The sequence below is a fragment of the Carcharodon carcharias genome, chromosome 3, assembly GCF_017639515.1.
Source record: "Carcharodon carcharias isolate sCarCar2 chromosome 3, sCarCar2.pri, whole genome shotgun sequence".
NCBI lineage: Eukaryota > Metazoa > Chordata > Chondrichthyes > Lamniformes > Lamnidae > Carcharodon > Carcharodon carcharias.
Genome location: NC_054469.1, coordinates 15,642,609 through 15,665,731, shown reverse-complemented (window position 1 = coordinate 15,665,731; position 23,123 = coordinate 15,642,609). Strand labels below are relative to the sequence as shown.

At 45.0% G+C, this 23,123-nt stretch overlaps 1 protein-coding gene across 4 annotated transcripts in view; it reads right to left on the bottom strand.

The window, feature by feature from the left end:
• The window catches only part of mindy4 (MINDY lysine 48 deubiquitinase 4), a 194,384-nt gene that overhangs the window by 80,193 nt on the left and 91,068 nt on the right, over positions 1–23,123 (bottom strand). For all 4 annotated transcript variants that reach the window (XR_005942690.1, XM_041185172.1, XM_041185170.1 and 1 more), the window contains exons 12-13: positions 21,212–21,277; positions 16,072–16,139 (exon numbers count right to left, since the gene is read on the bottom strand). Coding sequence is in view for 3 of the 4 variants with exons in the window: in XM_041185172.1 (XP_041041106.1) it covers positions 16,072–16,139; positions 21,212–21,277 (134 nt within the window). In the remaining variant the exon portion in view is untranslated. The remainder of the gene's footprint in view (positions 1–16,071; positions 16,140–21,211; positions 21,278–23,123) is intronic.

Genomic DNA, 23,123 nt, shown 5'->3' with positions numbered 1-23,123 from the left:
CATCTACAAGATGCACCGCAGGAGTTCACGAAGGCTCCTTCGACAGCGCCTTCCAAACCCACAACTACTACCATCTAGAAGGTCAAGGGCAGCAGATAGATGGGAACATCACCATCTAGACGTTCGCCTCCAAGACACCCACCATCCTGACTTGGAAATATATTGCCGTTCCTTCACTGTCGCTGGGTCAAAATCCTGCAACTCCTTCCCTAACAGCACTATGGGTGTAACTACAGATGGACTGCAGAGGTTCAAGAAAGCAGCTCACCATGACCTTCTCAAGGGTAACTAGGGATGGGCAATAAATACTGGCCACGTCCTGTTAATGAATAAAAATAGATTAAAAAATAATAAAGAATGCAGAATCTGGTTGACCCATCAGGTTTAGGCACTAACACTACTGGAGAACTTCAACTGTTTTGACTAGGACCAATGAGGAGATTTTCTAACATATTTCGATTTTCTGCTTTCACTTGAGCTTGTTTCTCTAAAGTTAAATGATAAGGATAGTGTTTGAAAAGAGAAGATTACCCTGCGTCCATGTCATGCACAGCTAAAGCTGTACTCCCTGGTTTATCCTTACAGATTCCTTCAAATTCTGTGAGTCACCTCACTGGATCAACTCATCCTGCCTCTAAGTATGAAAATCTGGGGCAGAATTTTCTGCCTGTTGGGTGGGCGGAGTGGGAGCGGGCGTGAAGCCGATCGCCACCCGCAATCGGGTCCGCGCCGCCATTTTACATGGGAGGGCCAATTAAGTCCGCCCAGCATGAATCGCAGCTCCCGAGGACAGCGGGAGTGGGCAGGCTGCGGTGGGACTGCAATGAATGCTGGGTCCAATGGCGACCCAGCAGCCTGTTTTAAAAAGTTACCGCAGCCTTTCAAAGGCCGCGAATCATGGCCAGTGGAAGGGGTTCCCAGGGCGCTGCCGGTGAGTGGGCCAGACAGGAAGGTAGGGCAGGGGGGGCACTGTGCCCCTTGACCTTCGGATGATTGCATTGCTGCCCTCCTCGAGGAGGCAGCAGCACGGTGGGAGGTCCTCGTACCCCAGGACGGCAGGAGGAGGCCCCCCCCAACATAACGAAACCTGCCTGGGAGGAGATGGTGAGCTCCTGCGACGTGGTGCGGCGTACCTGGATCCAGTGTCGCAAGCGCTTCAACGACCTGTTGCGCTCAGGAAGGGTGAGGGCAATGTTGGCGTGCGAGGGGACAGGCCTAGCATCTTTGTGTTGAGTGTTCAGCAGCAGCAGGGTGGGGGCGGCACCGGAGCCCTGATAGTCCCACTCTGGTTGGGATGGGCCGTCCGCAAAGAGAGTCCAGGCACAAGTAGCATTAATCAGTGCTCTTCTCTCCTTTCAGGAGAAGAATGCACATAATGCCGCCAAGCAGGTGAGGACTGGTGGTGGCCCAGCACAGTTGGTGATTCTCAGCTGCTTCGAGCAGGAGGCCCTAGATTTGGAGAGGTGCCATGCACCCAGGTCCATCAGTGTCAGTGAGGCTGGGGTGCCGCAGCCAGGTACGTATGCCCAGCAGTGAGGTCAGCATTGTTCTCCCAACAGCCACGGCAGTGCTGAATATTCAGTGATTGAAGTTTGCAACATGGCTTGACCATTGCTTACGGAAGGATGAGCGCATAATGATCTGGGGGACAGGGATGTACAATGACAGTGTCTCCACGTTAACTGATCCAATGTCCTTGTTCTTCCTTTCAGCAGCAGCGGAGCAGGGCTGGGAGAAGGAGCAGCAGGGGCCCCCTCTCACACCTGAGGACCCTGAAGTCTAACCAGCGTCACACCATCTCTGCCAGGCAAGTACCGGCGCAGATACTAGCACCTCGGTGGGAATTAGAACGTCGGCTAGTGTCCCAAGGCACAGCCATGAAGGCACTTCACAGTCGCTGGAGGAGCTGGCAGCAACAGAGAGTGCCCATGGCGCCAGCAGTCGGAGGACTGCAGGGGACCAGGCACATGCTCAGTCGGTGCCTAATGATGTGCCTGTGGAGTCGTCCGCGATGCAGCAAATGCAGCCGGGTGTGCGGGAGCATCTGGTGGAGATACATGAGGATATACTTGGCGTGGTGTCCATGGTGGAGGAGTCTACGTGGACTATCACCGAAGCAATGAGCCTCATGGCCGATTGCCATGCATCCTCCATGGACAGAGAGTGGTGACTCTCGTGAAGAGGCTCCTCCAGGAGACCAATCAGGGCTTCCTGGGGATGCGCTCGCACCAGTATGCCCTCACATCGGCATTGACCTCAGCTGCCAAAGTTTCCCAGCTCGGTGCCCATCTATTCATGGTGAGCAGGGAGGTCCAAAGCGACCTCACATCGGCTCAGCAGCTGCCTGTCTTCTCTACGGGGTCCTCTCAGGGCACTCCAGATAAGGGCGGCAGCTCCTCCGCCCCTCTGCCAGAGACTGTTGCATCTGGTGAGGCTGCGACGACTAGGGAGATGCCAGCTTTGGAACTGGCAGCTCCCTCCCGGGGGGACCAGCACTGGCTCCACGGGCCAGAGGACAACTGCCAAGGTCATCAAGGCCAACAAGGCAACAGAGTGAGCAGGCTGTCTCAAGATGCCTCTCCCAGCAAGGGGTCAGCACCAAAAAGTAGCATAAACGTAAACATAAGACAACTTAGGCACATCACGGGTTTATCACTGGTACTTTTGTGTTGGCCTGAGATGAGCTCCATATGTGTTGGTGTGAATTTTAACACCTTTGTCATTTTGTTTCCTTAAGCTTCTTTGGTTGTAATATTAAATTCAGACATGTCATCATGGTTGAGGGTGCCTCTCTTCTGCAGGCGGATGGTTTCCAAAAATGTTATGAGTGTTTTGTGAGACATTCAGCTTTTGAACAAGGCCCTTAGTTACTGTTCCTAACCAGGCAGATTTTGCACTCAGGTATCGAGTATGGAGCCTGCAGCCCAGGCTTGTCCTGGAGGTCCATATGTGGTGTGCTAGCTGAAGATTCGTTGGATTAAAGTCTCCCTGCCTCCCTGCAGTATGCCCAGTATGCGTCTACCCCCTCAGCATTTCCCTGTGCATGCTCACCCTCGGACTCACTGCTGGACTCATTGTGTGCAGCTGCGTCTACATCTTTATCGTCCACAGCGCAAGACTGTGGAGAGCGCAGCATGCACCCACTATCAGCGACACACGATCTGGGGGGTACTGGAGTGTGCCCTCTGAGCAGTCCAGGCATTGGAAGTGCATCTTGAGACGACCAACGGCTCCACCACAGCCCTTGTGGAGGCGTGGCTCCTATTGTGGCGCTGTTCAGCTTCTGTTCTTGGATGGCAGAGAGGCATCATGAGCCACCTTCTGAGGGGATAGCCCTTGTCACCCAGCAGCCATCTAACAAGCCAGGCTGGAGCACTGGACAGCCCTGACACCTAGGAGTGTCTGAGGATGTAGCTGCCTGGGTACCTTGCACAGACTTGTAGAATCAGCATCCTGTGATCACACACTATCTGCACGTTCATGGAGTGGAAGCCCTTCCTGTTGATGAAGGCACTGGGTTCACCTGCTGGCGCCTTGATAGCCACATGTGTCCAGTCTATCGCACCCTGGACACAGGGAAAGCCAGCAATGGCCACGAAGCCTCTGGCTCGCTGTATCTGGCTTGCCTGGTCCCAGCAGAAGTGGATGAAGGTCAATGCACGTCTAAACAGAGCGTCTGTAACCTGCTTGACACGAGTGTGGGGAGCTGATTGAGAGACACTGCAAAGATCACCCACCGACCCCTGGAAGGAGTCAGAGGCATAGAAGTTGAGGGTAGCTGTGACGTTTACAGCCACTGGCATGGGGTGTCCACCCACACAGTTTGCGGAAATCTCAGGCCCAATCATCTGACAGATATAGTTGACTGTCTCCCTTGAGAGATGGAGCCTCCTTCAGCACTGCACCTCAGACATATTGAGGTAGCTGCTTCGCCGCCTGTATACCCTGGCAGCAGGATTGTGGCATCTTCAGCGGCCCCTTCTGCCTTGGACTATCTCTTGACCCTGTACCCCCTGTGCCTGCGCCTGTCCTCCCAAAGGTGGCTCCCCTGGAGGCTGCTTGTGCACTCCTGGCCTCCTCCCCCTTCCAGCCCTCCCTTCCTCCTCAGAGGAGGTGCCTCCAGTGGAGAGTTCAGATCCTATTCCCAGGCTAAGGGAAGGCTTCCTGAAACCTGCAGGCCCAAAAAAGATTCCTCACTGCAGAGTGCTGACCTGAAGGTTGTGAGTCCAGACCAAACTGCTGGTATGCGTTTTGAAGTATTGCAGATCACACAGGCAAGTATCAGTAACTTTGAAAAATCAATATTTGAAAAGCACACTCGCGACCCCATTGAGCCCTCTTATCCCACCTGTGGCTGAGGTTTATACAAATGTGTCCTACCCGCCTGCTCGAAGATTGCAAGGGCGCTGAAAAATCGCTGGCATTTAGTGGCCCGTTAATTAATGGCGAGCGTGCATCGGAGATCAACACACACCTGCCCCACAAAATATCGCGATGGCCCACCCCCACACACTAATGGGAAAATTCTTGCCCTGGTGTCTAACTGTTCTAATATTTCAGTGTTACCTAACAGGATTTTGGGGGGGTTCAATTTCTGAACTGTCTAAGTCTCCTTCTATCTCACCCTCTCTCTTTCATCCTCCAATGTTCTTACAACCTGTTCCTTCTTATCCTCCCCCATATGACTGTATTGTTTTAGCATATTAATATGACACAGCTGATTCTTTTTCCTGTGAACTGGTGCCTATCAAATAATTTACTTTACCAACCCCCTTAATAATCTTGTACAGACCACTGAACCGTGCTTTCAGAAGTTCCCCCGTAAAGGCAATAATACTAACACTTCCTCCCCTGTTTGTAACATTTGGGTCGCTGTTTGCTCATCTTTCATCTTTATTTGAGAAACACTAAGATGCTCTTGAGCCACTTTGCAGGCTCCCGTGAGCTGGTCCTGGAACACGGACACATAATCCAACATAGAGGATTCGTCCCTCTGTCCTAAAATTTTTCTCTGATTAATTTAGAATGACCTCTCATCTCTTGTAGATAAAATAATTCAAAAGGACTAAAACTGGTAGATTCATTCGGTGAATCTTGGGTAGCAAAATAAAAGAGTCCAGTCCTTTGTACCAATCATGGGGATGTCCATGACAATATGCTTTAATCATCGTTTTGAGAATTTGATGGTACCTTTCTGAAGCTCCCTGTGTCTGTGGATGATATGCCATGGATTATAATTGTTTTATACCCAAACTACTCTTTATTTTTTGAACATCTTTAGACATAAAATTGGGACATGGGTCTGAGTGGATTTGTACCCATAATCCATATAGAGGAAAAAAATTGGATTAACGGCTCTACCTCTACCTTAGCTGCAATTGTTCTTAAAGGGATGGCCTCTGGAAATCGAGTTGTCATATCCATAATAGTAAGGATATACTGGTGTCCTGCTTTTGTTTTCAGCAACAGTCCCACACAGTCTACTAACACCCTCCTAAACGGTTCCCTGTAAAAGGTATAGGAATTAATGGTGCCGCTTTGATTGCAGGTCGTAGTTTTCCCACCATCTGGCACATTTTACAAAACTACACCATGTCCTTGTGAAGCCCTGGCATGTAAAAATGTCAATTTATTTGCACCTGAGTTTTCCATATCCCTACATGTCCTTTCACAGGAATTTCATGTGCTATCTGTAATATCTCTTTACAATATTTGGGCAGTACCACTACCTGATGAACAAGCGTTCATCTTTCAGCTGCAGGTCTGTGAGGAGGTCGCCACTTGCTCATTAGTATCCCATTTTTAATATTCTGGAACATTCTGGAATTTCCTCAGCTTCAGTTTGGGCTGATTGTGCTATCTTACTTAACTCCGGATCTACTTGCTGAGCCTCAACTAGAGAAGCATTACTTTCAGACTATCTAAGTCTTTAAAGAAAGTTTCAGCTGACCAAATATCTTTCTATGGTATCACTTTGACTTCCAATGACGGGCTTTGCTTAGCCATTGCCTGGATCATCATACACAAAGGAAAAATTCCTGCAACCTTATCCTGTAACTGCTCCATCTCTTTAACCTCACTTGGGCTTTCTGTAATTATGGGAGAAGCTACTACTTTCACTCCAGCTACATCACAGAATCACAGAACTTTAATGGCACAGAAAGAGGCCATGCGGTCCATCGTGTCTGCACCAGCTCTCCAAAAGAGCACTATGACCTAGTGCCATTGCCCTGCCTTTTCCGCGTACGCTCGCACATTGCTTCTATTCAAATAATCATCTAATGCCCTCTTGAATGCCTTGATTGAACCTGCCTCCTCCACACTTCCAAGCAGTGCATACCAGACCCTAACCACTCGCTGTGTGAAAGGGCTCTTTCTCACGTCACATTTGCTACTTTTGCAAATCACTTTAAATCTGTACTCTCTCATTCTTGATCCTTTTATGGGAACAGCTTCACCCTATCTACTCTGTCCAACCCCTCATGATTTTGAACATCTCTATCAAATCTCCTCTTAGCCTTCTCTCCAGGAGAACATTTTCAACCTCTCCGATCTATCCTCATAGCTGAAGTTTCTCATCCCTGGAACCATTTTTGTAAACCTCTTCTGCACTGTCTCCAACGTGTTCACATCCTTCCTATAATGTGGTGCCCAGAGCTGTGCACAATATTCCAGCTGAGGTCCAACTAGTGTCTTATATTAATTCAACATAAACTCCCTGCTCATGTACTCAATGCCCCTATTAATAAAGCCTAGGATACTATATGCTTTATTAACTACTCTCTCCACTTGTCGTGCCACCTTCAATTACTTATGCACACATACACCCAAATCTTTCTGCTCCTGCACCCCCTTCAAAATTTCATCCCTTATTTTATATTGTCTGTCCATGTTCTTCCTACCAAAATGCATCACCTCTCACTGCTCCTTATTAAATTTCATCTGCCACCTATCTGCCCACTCCACCAACTTGTCTATGTCCTTTTGAAGTTCCACACCATCCTCCTCACAGTTCACAACAATCCCAAGCTTCATATCCTTCACGAACTTTGAAATTGTTCCCTGCACAGCAAGATCTAGATCGTTAATATATAACAGGAAAAGCAAGGGTCCCAATACCAACCCCTGAGGAACTCCACTATAAACCTTCCTCCAGCCCGAAAAATATCCATTCACCATTACTCTCTGCTTCCTATTTTTCAGCCAATTTTGTATCCACACTGCTACTGTCCCTTTTATTCCACGAGCAATAACTTTTCTCACAAGTCTGTTGGGTGGCACTGTGTCAAATGCCTTTTGAAAGTCCATGTACACCACATCAGCAGCATTACCCTCATCTAACTTTTCTGTTATCTCTTCAAAAAATTCCAGCAAGTTAGTTAAAATGATTTCCCCTTTAAAAATCCATGCTGGCTCTTCCTTATGAAGCCATATTTTTCCATGTGACTACTAATTCTATCCCAAATAATTGTTTCTAAAATCTTGCCCACCATTGAAGTTAAACTGACTGGTCTGTAATTGCTGGGCTTATCCTTACAACCTTTTTTGAACAAGGGCATAATGTTGGCAATTCTCCACTCCTCTGGCACCACCTGAGTCTAGGGAAGACTGAAAGATTATGGCCAGTGTCCCTGCAATTTCTACTCTCACCTCTTTCAATATCCTTGGATGCATCTCATCCAGTGCCGATGCCTTGTCGACTTTAAGTACCGACAGTCTATTTAACACTTCCTCCTTATCAATATTGAACCCTTCCAGTGACAGTTTCCTCATCTGTCACCATGGCCTGGGCAGCATCTACCTCCTTGGTAAAGACAGATGCAAAGTATTCATTTAATACCTCAGCCACGGCCCCTTCATCCATGTGTAAATTCCCTTTTAAGTCCCTAATCAACTCCAACTCCTCCTTTTACCACCCTTTTACTATTTATATGCCTATCGAAGGCTTTAGGATTCCCCTTTATGTTGGCTACCAGTCTTTTCTCATAATCGCTCTTTGCTTCTCTATTATGCTTTTCATCTCCCCTCTGAACCTTCTGTATTCCTCTTGGTTCTCAATTGCATTTTCTACCTGACACATGTCATAAGCACACTTTTTCTTCTTTATCTTAATTTCAATCCTTTTTCACCCAGGGAGCTCTGGATTTGTTTGCCCTACCTTTCCCTTTCGATGGAATATACATTGACTGTACCCAAACCAATTTTTTTTTTTTTAAGGTAGCCCACTGTTCAGCTACAGCTTTTCCTGCCAATTTTTCATTCCAGTCTATCTGGCCCAGCTCTGTTCTTGCCCCATCAAAGTCGGCTTTTGTGCAGTTAATTATTTTTACTCTGGATTGCCTATCGCCCTTTTCTATCATCATCATAAAACATACAATACAATGATCACTGGCTCCTAAATGTTCCCCCACTGACACCTGGTCTACTTGGCCCATCTCATTTCCAAGAACCAGATCCAACAGTACATCTCTTCTTGTTGGATTGGACACTTACTGCTGGAGAAAATTCTCTTGAACACAATCTAAGAACTTTTGCCCCTCTCCGCCCTTTACACTACCACTGTCCCAGTCTACATTCGGATAATTAAAGTCCCCCATTTTAACTATCCTTATAATGCCTGCATCTCTCTGTAATTTCCCTGCAGATTTGTTCTTCTATGCTCTTCTCACTATTTGATGGTCTATAGACTACGCCAAGCAATGTAATTATACCCTTTTTATTCTTTAGCTCTAGCCGAATTGATTCTGTCATTGATCCCTCTAGGACATCCTCTTTTTCCAGCAATGCTCTCCTTAACCAATACTGCCACCCCTCCTCCTTTCCTTTCTCTTTTGAACATCTTGTACCTGGGAATATTTAACACCCAGTCTGCCAGGTCTCTGGCAATCTGCCTGTAACTCCCCAATCTTATTTACTACACTCCGTGCATTCACATACATGCCTAGTAACCCTGATTTAGATTTTATTACTTTTTCCCTTACCCCGACTTTACCACTAACTTACTATTTTCTACACTAGTGCTATCCGTCCCTCCCAGTATTTTGTGCACCCTGGTATTCCTCTTTAATATTTTCTCTTGTACCCAAGCCTCTGCCAAGTTAGCTTAAAGCCCTGCCAAAAGTACTAGCAAAACTCCCCACAAGAAACCCAGTCCCAGCTCTGTTCAGGTGCAACCTGTCCAGCTTATATAGGTGCCATCTCCCCCAGAGCCAGTCCCAGTCTACCAGGAATCTAAAGCCCTCCCTCCTGCACCATTTTTCCAGCCACACATTCATCTGCCTTATCCTCCTATTTCTATACTCACTGGCACGTGGCATTGGGAGCAAGCCAAAGATTGCTACATTAGAGGTCCTATTTGTTAATTTTCTACCTAGCTCCCTAAATTCTGATTGCAGGACTACATCCCCCTTCCTACCTAAGTTGCTGGTACCAATGTGGACCATGACCTCTGGCTGATCACCCTCCCCCAGAAGAATGTGCTGCAACCACTCTGTGACATCCTTGACCCTGACGCCAGGGAGGCAACTTACCATCCTGGAGTCACGTCTACAGCCACTGAAACACCTGTCTGTTCCCCTAACCAATGAATCGCCTATCACAATAGCTCTTCCTTTCTTCCTTCCCTCCTGTACAGCTGAGCTGCTCGTGGTGCCGATCTTGGCTCTGATTGCACTGCTCCGAGGAACCAGCACCCTCACCACCATCCAAAATGGAAAACTGATTTGTGAGTGGGACCCTAGGGGACTCCTGCACTACCTGCCTACTTCTCTTGAATTGCCTGGTGGTCACCCATTCCCTCTGCATCTCCAGGCCCTCTCTGGACATGCTACCCACTAGCTCTCAGCCTTGAGGATGCACCAGTGACTCCAGCCACCGCTCAAGCTCTGAAACCTGGGGCTCAAGTTTCTGCAGCTGACAGCACTTCCTGCGCATGTAGTCAGCAAGGACACCGGTAGCATCCATGACTTTGTACATATTGCAGGACATGCATTCCACTCAATTGAGCTGCCCTACTATGTCTTAACTGTACTTCCCTTACGCTAACTTTGGATTATTTATATTACTTTATTACATGGGCCCTAAATTTCCCTTATGCCTGCCACTTCTCGGTTAAATCCAAGTATTGCAACTTGTTTATAAAATTACACTTCTAATTTACTCAACAGGTCCTACTTATTAAGGCCACCGCTCTTCTTTGAGGAAAAGTAGAAAAAGAAAGAAGCCCCTCCTACCTCAACTCCCTCAGTCACCAAACTTCAACTGAAGCATTCTACTGCAGTCAAAAACAGCACTCCAGCACAGACAAAGTCAGCACTATAAGACAGCCTATTTTTATACTCTCTGAACCTAGCCTCTGAAAACCTGATTAAGCCAGTTATCTATTTAACTAGTTGCAGCTACAAGCAGAGCCTGTATATGCCCTGTTTTAAGGCTGGACTAAAACTCACCTTCTTCCAACCCTAACAGCAACTTTTAGTTAATTGCTAAATTAAAGAAAGATTAGACTTTAGACATCATTTCCCAGGAGTAAGTCAACTTTGTCTACAGGTAACTTGTGGACAACGCCTATCGTTACTGTCCCAGACATCAGGTCACACTCCAAGTGCAATGTCGGTAGAAAGGTACAGGTATATATTCCCCACCAATGCCACTGATTAAAAAGTTGGCTTTTAATACTATTTACAATCTATAGTAATGACTTGGATTCAGGGGTAGAAGGTATTCTAGCTAAGTTTGCAGATGACACCAAAATAGGTTGGAAAGTAAGGTGCAAGGAAGAAATAAGAAATTTACAAATGGATATGGACATAGGTGAATGGGCCAAAATTTGGCAGATGTAGTTTAACATCGATTAAGTGTGAGGTTATCCATTTTGGTTGGAAGAATAAAAAGGCGACTTATTATTTAAATGGAGAGAAACTTCAGAATGCTTCAGTGCAGAGGGATCTGGGTATCATCATGCATGAATCGCTGAAAGCTAGTATGCAGGTACAGCAGCTAATAAGGAAGGCAAATGGAATTTGGCCATTTATTGCTAAAGGAATAGAGTATAAAAATAGGGAAGTGTTGTTGCAATTGTACAAGGCATTGGTGAGACCGCACCTGGAGTACTATGCACAGTTTTGGTCCCCTTACTTAAGGATGTAGTTGCACTGGAGGTGGTTCAGAGGAGGTTTACTAGATTGATTCCAGAGATGCGGGGCTTGTCTTATGAGGAGAGATTGAGCAGTTTAGGCCTATATTCACTAGGGGTTAGAGACCTAATTGAGGTATATAAGATGTTAAAGGGGATAGACAAAGTAGACGTGGAGCGGATGTTTCCCCTTCTGGGGCATTATAGAATGAGAGGCCATGGTTTTAGGCTCAGGGGTGGTAGATTTAAGTCAGAGATGAGGAGGAATTAAAAACAAAAACAGAAATAGAAATCCCTGGAAAAACTCAGCAGGTCTGGCAGCATCGGTGGAGAAGAGCACAGTTGACATTTCGAGTCCTTATGACCCTTCAACAAAACTAATGTTCTTCCAGTAAATCACCAGGGCCTTTGCCTTTAAAACATTTTTCTTCCCCAGCCATTAAAGTAACAAGTGTTCAAATAAGCAAATAGCTCTTCCCCTGAAGTAGCATGCTAATCAAATGATTTCTTGGAAAAGACATGCTTGTTCCCAGTCCACAGGTGAGCTTATGACCTTTTTGTTCAAAAAAAAAAACAAGTGTCCAAATAATACAATGTCCCCCCCAAATTTTAAAAGAATAGAATTCTTGAAGATATGGTTCTAACAGTACGTCAAATGTAAGTCTAATTTTATGTTCTCCCACTTAAAAATTATCTGCCTCTGTAACCTCCTCCAGTCCTGCATCCCTCCAAGATCTGTGTGCTCCTCTAATCTTGGCTTCTTCTGCATTCCCAATTTTCATAGCTTAAAAATTGGCATCCTTGAATCCAGCTGCTGAGCTCTGGAATTTTCTTATTAAACTATATTTGCTGCTCTGTAATCCTTTAAGTTGCTCCTTATCACCTGCTACTTTGACCGAGCTTATGGTCAATGGTCCCAGTCCTGTTGCCAGTTTGATTTGTCCAGGATACATGAAGATTAAAGTTCCCTGCTATTATTACATGTCCTTTGTTACAAACTCCGAATATTTCTTACTTAATATTCTGAGCGGATTTGATAAGGTGAAAAGAAGTAAAAAAAAAACGATTTGCAGGTTGGTGCACTGATACCCAGTGGTCATAAATTGATAAGAACAAAAAGGAGTTAGGGGAAATTTTTGGTGTAGAACAACATACCCTCAAATTTTTTTTTTTTGCAGTGCTTGGTCGATTTATTTAAGTGCACAAGTCCTTATTTTTGCATGGCTGTTCTTTATAGTAAAAGGCTGTATTTATTTATGCTGCAACACTAGGGGGAGCACTTCCTACACATGCTCAGTTGTAGTCTCGGTGTCTGTCAAAGTGTCAGCTGGCAGCATTAAAACAAACAAGTTGGCTTTATGCAGACTAAAAATAAAGTTAAAGTTACCCATTTTTAGGTCTGTGCAGTCCTTAACCAATTGTAAGTTCTTGTATTTAGTATATCTATTATTAAGCAAATATTCCCTCTGTAAAACATGCTTCTGGCAATTCAGTAAATGATGAAAATATATGATCAGAAGATTTCAGTAAACGAGATTCTCAATTTCCAATATGGAGAATTGATTGTAACATTTAGTTTAAAGACACTTCATCATAAAAATCAATTAAAAATATTTTAACTAAAATATTTAAGAAAGAGTTAACTACCCAAATGGGATTTGAAATGATGACCTTGGGATTGAGAGTCCTATTATCTACCAGTTGAACTACCCAGGCTATGTAGAAACACCCTGCACAAAGCCTTAACAGACTGGACCCAGCCCAAGGAGGTAGCACTCACATAAAATCTCATCAAGATTGCGATCCCATCACAGATTGGTATTTGCAATAAATTGTTGTCAAAAAATCATGTTTTTCCAAATACTGCACTGAAGTCCGAAACTGGAATTCCATTATAATGCCACTTGATGGTATTATTAGCAACATACAGACATGTAAGTATTGAATTTTAACACTGGAATTCATATGGGAAATGCTTACATTGGGGATGCCAATGCAGTGTGAGACTATACACCCTTTCATGGATCCAAACTGCTGCTGCCAACCAGAAAGGCCTCAGGAGCAGTTGCACATGGACCAGCAGCCACAGCGTGGGCACACACAACTGTTCCTGGTACCTTTTTGTTGGAGTTACAACGGGGAAGAACTTGTGCATGTCCTGGTCCCTACATGGCTTAGCAAGAACACTGGTGGATGCAGCATCCATAACCTTTAAAACAGAAGTTAGAAATTGAGAAATGCTTAAAAATTAAAAATGAGAAGAGTAAGAGAAAAGGACAGGCAAATGTGACTGAGGGGATATATCTTTCAGAGAACCAGAGATGGTGTGATGAGCTGAATGACCTCCTTCTGTGCTGTATAAATTCTATAATTATATGGGTGTCGCAGTTGCTGAACTTAAGAATTACAACATTGGCTCTCTTATGGAACTGGCCAAAGTCTAGGTGTTAAAATTTTTAATAAGTAATACACTAAAATACGAAGTACTTGGAAGCACAGATTCACAGCACAGGAGGATGCCGAATCTAAGCCCTGCAGTTACTGACAATCCTGTCAATGGAAACAATTTCTCCCTTTGTACCTTTCTGAAGATAAGAATCATAGAAACTTACAGTACAGCAAAAGGCCACTTGGCCAGTTGTACTAATGCTGGCTCTTTGAAAGAGAAGTCATGTTTAGTCACACAGTCCCACTTTTGGGCCATATCTCTGCAAGCTCCTCATCCTTAAGTACCTGTCCAACCCCTTTTTTATGGCATCAGGGGAGGCGGTGGCGTAGTGGTACTGTCACTGGACTGGTAATCCAGAGACCCAGGGTAATACCCTGGGGGCCCAGGTTTGAATCCCACCATGGCAGATGGTGGAATTTGAATTTAATTTTTAAAAATCTGGAATTAAAAGTCTAATGATGACCATGAAGCCATTGTCAATTGTCGTAAAAACCCACCTGGTTCATTAATACCATCCTTACCTGGTCTGGACTACATGTGGTTCCAGACCCACAGCAATGTGGTTGACTCTTAAGTGCCTTCTGAACAATGGCAATAAGGTATGGGCAACAAAAGCTGGCCTAGCCAGTGACGCTCTCATCCCATGAATGAATTAAGAAAAAGTTTTCACTGCCTTTTTAGCGAGAGCATTCCATTTGCCAAAAACTCGAGTGGAAAGCTTTCTCCTCATCTGACCTCTAGATCTTTCATCAGGTTTTAAATATACGGCCTCTTGTTATTGACGCACTCACCAGAGGCAACAGAAACAGACTATCTCTTTCAAAATCCTTCATGAAGAAAACCTCTATTGGGCCACCTCTTAACTTTCTCTGACCCAAGAGTACTTTTCCAACCTCTCCCTATAACTGAAGTCTCTCATCCCTGGTAACATCCCTGGTAAACCTCCTCTGTACCTTTTTCAAGACTCTTGCATCTTTCCTGAAGTGAGGTGCCCAAAATTATTCCCGCTTTTCCCCACCTCTCACCTGCCAAATCGCCCCCTACTGCTTTAAGGAGAACAATCCCGGAATTTCTAATCTCCCGAGATAATTGCAACCTTTCATGCTGGTAGCATTCTCATAAATTTCTACACCCTTTTCAAGGCCTTGACATCCTTTCTGAAGTGAGGTGTCCAGAATTGGACACAATACCCCAGCTAAGGTCGAATGATCAGTGATTTTCAATGGTTAGCATAACTTCCTTGCTTCTAAACTCTATTCATTAAACCATTATGCTTTTGTAAATGATTTTATCAACATGTCCAGCCTTTCAAAGATTTGTATCTGCAAAACATCAGGTCCCTCTCTTCCTTCACCCCCTTTAAAATTATACCATTCAGTTTATATCGTCACCAACCAAAACGATTGATTTGACTTATGAACATTTTCAAGAAGTGTAATGGGATATACTTTAATGTTGCAAATTCTATGACAACTGAATGTATGCTCTCTCTGTGGTTAAGAGCAGCTGATACCAATTGGGGAAAGGTTCAGGCACACACTTCAGAACCAATTTCCGCCTGTGCTGGGGGAGGCTGTGTGAAAGGGGAAAGTTGGCTGCACTTATGTTATACAGAGTTTTGTGAACAAACCTATGTTGAAGACAGACTGGTTCCAGTTTCTTCCTTTGCCAGAAAGATGTTCAACAAAAGTTAACCACAAAATAAGTCCCTGATGTGAAGATTGAACCTTGAGGATTAAAAGTTCCTAGCAATTCCTGTAGCAAAGCAAAGCTAGCTAGGTGCCCATCATCTTTAATTTTATAAAAACAAAAAAACTGCGGATGCTGGAAATCCAAAACAAAAACAGAATTACCTGGAAAAACTCAGCAGGTCTGGCAGCATCGGCGGAGAAGAAAAGAGTTGACGTTTCGAGTCCTCATGACCCTTCGACAGAACTGTCGAAGTTCTGTCGAAGGGTCATGAGGACTCGAAATGTCAACTCTTTTCTTCTCCGCCGATGCTGACAGACCTGCTGAGTTTTTCCAGGTAATTCTGTTTTTATCTTTAATTTTATGTTTGAAAGAGTGAGGAAACATTTCCAAAAGGTGAAATCATTTATTATCCCCACTACCACAATGTAAAAAGACATGGGAGAAGGTGAAGAGATGACATCCTCTGTTTGCTATTCATGGTGAAATTATAAGTATGTGAATGGTGAACACATTATGGCTTCGCTACTAATAATGAGCAGGGCACATCTTCCTCAGCTCAGGTCACTGGCTGCAGTACTCAGTTACAACCACTGGGATCAGTCTGTGAGTTGTGGCTTTTAAAGTTTGAGCATGTTTTCCAACTGGTTCCTCAGTTACTGATATTTTCCTTTCAGTCATTCACCTGTCGCCTAAATCCCATTCAAGATCAGCAAAATAACCAATTCTTGAGTTTTCAGAATGAAAAGGAGCTTCAATATACCAAACACACAAATAAAAAAAACACCAGAATACTTACAAGTCAATGGATCTGGATAAAATGGCAGACAATGTCAGTAGAATGCAGCCAAACGGTCCAATCTCAAACTAGAATGCAAAAAACACAAAATTTACCTTCTGCTTTGAAAACTATGCAAAAGATCTGACTGATGTTATGATTGAAGAGGATTTTTTTATACTTTCATGGGACGTGGGCATCGCTGGCTGGGCCAGCATTTTTCTTGCCATCCCTAATTGCCCTTGAGAAGGTGGCGGTGAGCAGACCATGTGGTAACCACGTATAGGTTACTACACAAAAGGAGGCCATTTGGCCCCTCATACCTGTCTTTCTGAAAGAGCTACCAATTAGCCCCACTCCCCTTGCTTTTCCTCTTAGCCTTGTAACTTTCTTCCTTTCAAGCATTTTCCGTTTGAAAGTTATTATTGAATGTATTTCCACCACCAGTACATTCCAGCATGACAGTTTGGAGTCAACAGAAGTGGATACTGTTGACAAATTTCAGAGGCACTGGATTTGCTCAACACACAGAAATCCATGGAGGAGTTTGAGACATGTTACAATATTTTTTGTGACCATTAGACTGGTCAAGATGGACCACAAGGCCTCTCTGGTCTTTAGCCATTCTTGTGCCTATATGCAGTATATTGTTTTGGATGGGAGGTGTTTTAACCCATGCATTTGCAGAAGGAAAATCTATATAGAAAATACACCCAGCTGTAGGTTTTCTGCTTTCCCACTCCTTCAGAACTAAGGCACAACCCACTTAGCAAAATCAAAAAGCGCTCAGTGTCAGTTGGGAGAACTCGCACTTGGGGATTCCCAAACCTACACTGGGCTGCCTGTGTTTAAGCACCTTTATTCAAGCTGGTTCCTGCAGTTTATCCAGTTAGGTTAATCTAACATGCTGGACCATCAGAATGCAGGGTTATTGTTGTTAGCCAACAGGAAGAATAAGTTGGTCGTTAGACATCTGACGATCACGGATTTAGAACAAACAATGCAGAACGATCTGCAATACAGGAGGCAGCTGTTTGGTCCATCAAGTCCATGCCAGCCGATAAAGAGCTATTCAGTCTAATCCTACCTTTCGATCCATAAACCTGTAGATTACAACATCTCAAATACATATTCATGTGTTTTTAAAATGCAAAGAGGGTTTCTGCCTTTGCAATCCCTTCCAGGCAGTGAATTCTAGATCCCCACGCCCTTTTGTGTGAAAAAAGTATTCAACTTCCCTCTATCAATTACTTGAAATCTATGCCCCCCTCCCCTCTGGTTGTTGACCTTTCTGCGAATGGAAATAGGTCCTTCCTAGCCACACAGACTAGGTCCCTCATAATTTTATGCACCTCAATTTAATCTCCTCTCAGTCTTCTCTGTTCCAAAGAAAACAACCCCAGCCTACCCAATCTTCCCTCTTAGCTAAAATTCTCCACCTGGTAACATCCATTTGCTGTTATGGTGAGAAGAAGCAGGTTGGAGGAGGGTCATGTGGAGCACAAACATATTGGGCTGAATAGCCTCTTTTTGTGCTATAAAGTGATATGCAATTCTACATAATATGAACCCTCAAGTGGCAGGCAGCAGGTACCAACAGTTAATGAGATGGTGGTATAGTGGTAATGTTGCTGGACTAGAAATCCAGAGGCTTAGGCTAGTGCTCTGGGGACATAGGTTCAAATACCAACATGCAGTTGATGGAATTTAAATTCATTTAATAAATCTGGAATTGAAAGTAATGGTGACCATGAAACCATCATCGATCATCATAAAAACCCATTTGCTATCCTTACCTAATCTGGCCTTTATGTGACTCCAGATCTATAACAAGTGGCTGACTTAGCTGTTCTCTGAAATGGGCTAGCAAGCCACGCAGTTCAAGGGCAATTAGGGATGGACAACAAACGCCGGCCTTCCAGCGACGCCTACATTCCGTGAAAGAATAAACAAAAAATGAGAAGTGGCATGGTGAGCTGCACAATTCACCATCGGTATGAGTGTATTGCCCCTTATCCTCCTGGCCACAGTACATGGTACACCTCCAGTTCAGTTAACTTGCGTGAGTACTGCCTGTAAATAAATAATATACTCAAAAACTTCCAGAAAACACAGTAAAATTGTCTCTGAAGAAAATTCATAAACTCTAGCAAGTCAATCAGTATCAGAAGAAAGATCAGTTGCCAGTTCTGTTGAAGGGTGTTACTTTATTAAGTTTTTACGCTAGGTGTTTTGCCGAGATTCAGTGTTATAGGCCGTTTGTGCAAGTGAACCTTGTGCTCCCCCATGAAAGAAGCTATGCCTCTACCTGACTGCAGTGAGGACAGGAGCTGAGTCATCCTTGTGGAACCCAAAGTGACCAACAGTGAACATGGTACTGGCAGGGTGACCAACTCTCACTGAGAAAATTAAAGGGACGGCCTGCCATAGGGGTCTGTATGAGCTGGGAGGGCTAGGGGAAATGTGCTGCCAGAGTACGGGGTGGGGTGGGATGGGGTACTGCCAAGGCTGTCAGAACAAATGGGAGAAGATCAGGAACTGTACATGCTCGAAACTTAAAGGACCAAATTACGGGACATCCCAGTACCATGCAACCTGGAACACGGGCCAGTTTGCTCAGATACAGGATGATTGGACACCCTGGTTATTGGTGAGTAGGTGCCATTTGATAGCCACTGTCAAAAACCAATTTAATACATAGAGCAATTAATGGAGGCAACGGGGGTCTTGCCCGTCAGCTTGGGAGCCAGCAAGAACCCTGTATTGCCTCTTTTCAGGAAGGCCCGCTGAATTAAGTGCCAATTAGGCACTTAACCGGGCAGCAGTAAGTCTTCGCCAGGTTCAAGGACTCTGGGAACTCCTGCCTGCTGAGAGCTACCTGCCAATCAGAGGCGGGCAGCTCATATTGCTGCCAGCACTACTGAGGGAACGGTGGCTGGTGCCAGTACTGTACATACCAGACACCTAGGTTCACTGATGGGCCCGGGCCACAGATGGAGGGGCAAGGGGCACGGAGATGCGGGGGTCAGCAGCAAGGACAGGGAGGTGGCTCTCAGTGGGCCCGCCCCTTCTGAATGTTGGATCCCTTGATAAGGAACCGAGTGCCTTTGAATGAAGGAACTTCAATTACCCCCACCTCCTACACCCCAGGAGCCCCTAAGCACCCCAACAGGGTTTGCTTTTCGGGCTTCCGCATGCTAAGCCCCCACCCACCGCTGGGTGGAGACCAGCAGCAGCAGGATGAGACTCTTAAGTTGCAGAGACGGGAAGGTGGTGGGGGCCCAAAGACCACCCCCTGCCACCAAACTTGTCACAGGGAGGGCATTAAATTCGGCCCATTAGATCTGCCTGTGGACTATCAAGATGCAGGAATATCTAAGGGAAGATAGGAAATCTGGCTTTTGGGGTCCTGGGAAATGCAGAGATAGAGTAGTAGACATTGTGGTGAGTTTTTGATTTCAACGCAGTGAGAATGGAGCAAGGACGATATAGGATATTATATTTGAAACTCAGGCAAATCAAGGGGAATTTCAGTGGGAGAACCAACACAATAATATTGATAATGTAAAGCAAGACAGAAAAAGGCTGCAGAGAGAAGATGCAGGCTAAAGGTAAGAGAAGATCTGCTGATGTAGGCATGAGTGCTCATTGATTTGAGCTTGTGGCTTCACCAATTGTGCATTAGAGGCATTGTGCATTATGTCTGCCCCAGAAACCTGCAAAATTCCAATTTTAAAATATTCCTGTCAGGGAGGCACTAGTTTGGTTAGACCACAGTGTTCACTGCACCTCAGAAAGGATTGGGCTTGGAGTAGGTGCAATGCAAATTCACTAGAACGATACCAGGACTAAAAGGTTTACCAGAGGGAGAGACTTTGCATCTTTTTAAGGAAACATTATTTGAAGCAATGAAAGACACAGAGCTATGAGTAAAGGAAGTGGTAATGGGATTGGTTTTCAGGTTGTTGGACTGAGTGGCCACCTCCTGTGCTGTAGACTTCTCGGGTTCTATGGAAAAGCTTTTCTCCAGTAGGTCCTTGCAAATATTTATAAGAGCAGATAATTGAACAATTCAATCTTGCAGGTAAGCATAAAAAAAATGGCTTAATGTTGATAACAGCAACAGCAAGAAAGTACACACAGTGGCCTCTGTGCTTCACAATGGATGTCACACACATCACCATTAAAACTTGGCTCTTTCACTATTTACTCCAAAAATGACACTGCAGACGATTGTCCAGGCTCTGTGGGGGGAACTGCAGCTTCTTCCAGCAAATACCCACACGCTTCACTGGTCTCTGCATTATGCACTCTACAAATACTCCTTACTTCTCTCACCAACACCACCAGACCCACTAAAAGATAGAAAAACTGCAACTGCTGGAGACCTGAAACAAACACAATTAACAAATACATCAGTCGGTGATTCTCTGAGAAATAAAGTCAGATAAGAACTTGCATTTCGGTCGCACCTTTAATTCAAAACATTCAAAGGCACTCTGTAGGTAGATAATCAGACAAAAAGCACAGAGACAAAGAAAGAAAAATTAGAGCAGGCAGCCAAAAGCTTAGTCAAAGAGGTAGGCTATGAGGAGGGCTTCAAGCAGGGGAGTGAGAGGTGGAGAGGCAAAAAGGTTTAACCAGATAATTCCCAAGCTTATAAGTAGTCGGCTGAAGGCATGGCTGTCAACGGTGGATCAAAGGGAAGGAGGTGCACAAGTTGGAGGACACAGAACTCTGGAATGGTGGAGCAGGCTCGAAGGGTCGAAGGACCTACTCCTGCTATTTTTCTATGGAATGGTTGTAGGAATGGTGGAGGTTACAGAGATGAGGAGGGATGAGTTCATGTAGGGATTTAAGAGAGTTGAGAATTTTTACAAGTGATCTGTTGGTGGACCAGAAGCTAATGTAGATCAACAAACACAGGGGTGGATGGGTGAATGGGGTTTGGTGCAGGTTAGCATACAGGTAGTTTTATATGAGATCCAAGTTTACTGTCTGAATTCCATCTACACTTCCCACCCTAAACCTGAAGCTACCTTTTCTCTCAGTAGGTGCCGTGGTGTCTGTTATATATCTTCAGTAAGTTTTTTTGCTTTATTTTTTTTTAAAGTAAGTGCTCAAGCCAACAAAATACAAGAAGTAAATGAGTGGTTCAAACCTGGCCAACATTTTGCTGAAGAAAAGTTGTCAGGTCCTGGAAGTTCGTCAGGGTATTCAGTATAATCTGAAAGGAAATGTACGTCATTAATTACTTCAAAACAAGTTGATAAAGGTTTGAAGAAGCCCCCTACAATAGTTTTGTTTGGCCTCATTCACCTCCTGTGATTAAATATAATTTTGCACGCCAGTGGATTCTAAGAAGGGAAACTGTTGAATCTTAAAAATTGTATTAAAACTGCTGCTATTTTATACAAATCTGTTCAAGGAACTTGCCTTTTTATAGCACCTTTGAGGACATAAGAAATAGCAAGATTAGGCCATTCAACCTCTCGGGCCTGCTCCACCATTCAACAACATCATGGTTAATTTGTAGGTGGCCTTAATTCTACTTTCCTGCCTGCCCCCCATAATGCTCGACTCCCTTGTCAATCAAAAATCTGTCCAATTCGGCCTTTAGTACATTCAACGACCCACGTGCCGCTGCTCACCAGGGAAGAGAATTCTAAATACTATCAATCCTCAGAGAAGAAATTCCTCCTCATCTCCTCCTTTAATGGGAGGCCCCTTATTTTAAAACCATGCCCCCTAGTTCTAGGATCCCCAACAAGAGGAAACATTCTCTCAACATCTACCCTCTCAAGTCCCATAGTCCCATCAAAATCTTATGTTTTAATATGATCACCTCCCATTCTTCTAAACTCCAATGAGTATAGGCACAATCTCCTCAACCTTTCCTCATATGACAAACTCCTCAGGTTGTATTTTATGGCCCCTCCATCAGGCTATTTGATGGTGGAGGGGGCCTCATAAAATATGCTTGACCTTCCACCTTTCCACCCGCCCCTGACCTGTTCCCTATATGACAGTGGGTGAAAGAGACGTCAAAGAGCATGCCCACCCTCGGGCCTGTTGAGCCCCTCAAGCACCTCATTCCATCTCCGCCGCTATTTTACCTGCAGCATGGGAAGACCTACACCAGTTGGGTAGACCAGCAGTTTTAGTTGCGCAGGCTGGTGTCGGGCAAGAGGGAGATGGATCTCCTTTTGGGATCCCCAGTGCCCACTGGAGGGATCCCCAAAATTCATACCCCACTTTAGCACCCCACATGGCCTCTCAAACCTGGTCCCCCACCCCCTTTACCCCAACCCCATCACTGGGGTCTCCTAGTTAGGCACCACCAATACCCCAGACATACCTTGAAGCCTGGCTCTTGTTTGGAGACTGCCTGTATCCAGGCAGTAGCCACCACTCAAACATGGTGCTGATGGGGCTACAGAGCTGCCAGCCCATCAGATTGGCCAGCAGCTCTCTAAGGCAGGACTTCTGCCCCAGATGGGGGCAGCCAGCTTTTGGTGGGAAGATTCCCTACCAACTGTTTAGTTGGGGTTGGGTCAGGGTGCAGGAAATGCGAAGCCTTGTAAAATCCAGGCCCTTATCCCAACAATTTTGCACCTTTAATGAGATTACAGAGATAGGGAGGGGCAAAGTCATGGAAGGATTTCAGAAGAAGAATGAGAATTTTAAAATCAAGGTGCTGCTTAACCAGGAGCCAATGTAGGTTGTCGAGAACAGACATGATGGTTGAGTGAGACTTGATGCTAGTTAAGACACTGGCAGTAGAGTTTTGGGTAGCCTCAAGTGCAGCATGGTAGGCTATCCAGAGTGCTTTAGAATAAACAAGTCTAAAGATAACAAAGCCATGAGTAAGGGTTCCAGCAGCAGATGACCTGAGCTAGAGGCAGCGTCAGGAGATGGAAATAAACATAGTAATGATGTGGATGTTTGATTGTAGGCTCATCTCAAGGTCAAATATGAGACCAAGGTTGTGACGTCTGGGTAAGCGTCAGGCAGTTAACAGGGTGGGGGTTGAAGTGGTTAGGGAGTGACGTTTGTGGCAGGGACCGAAGACA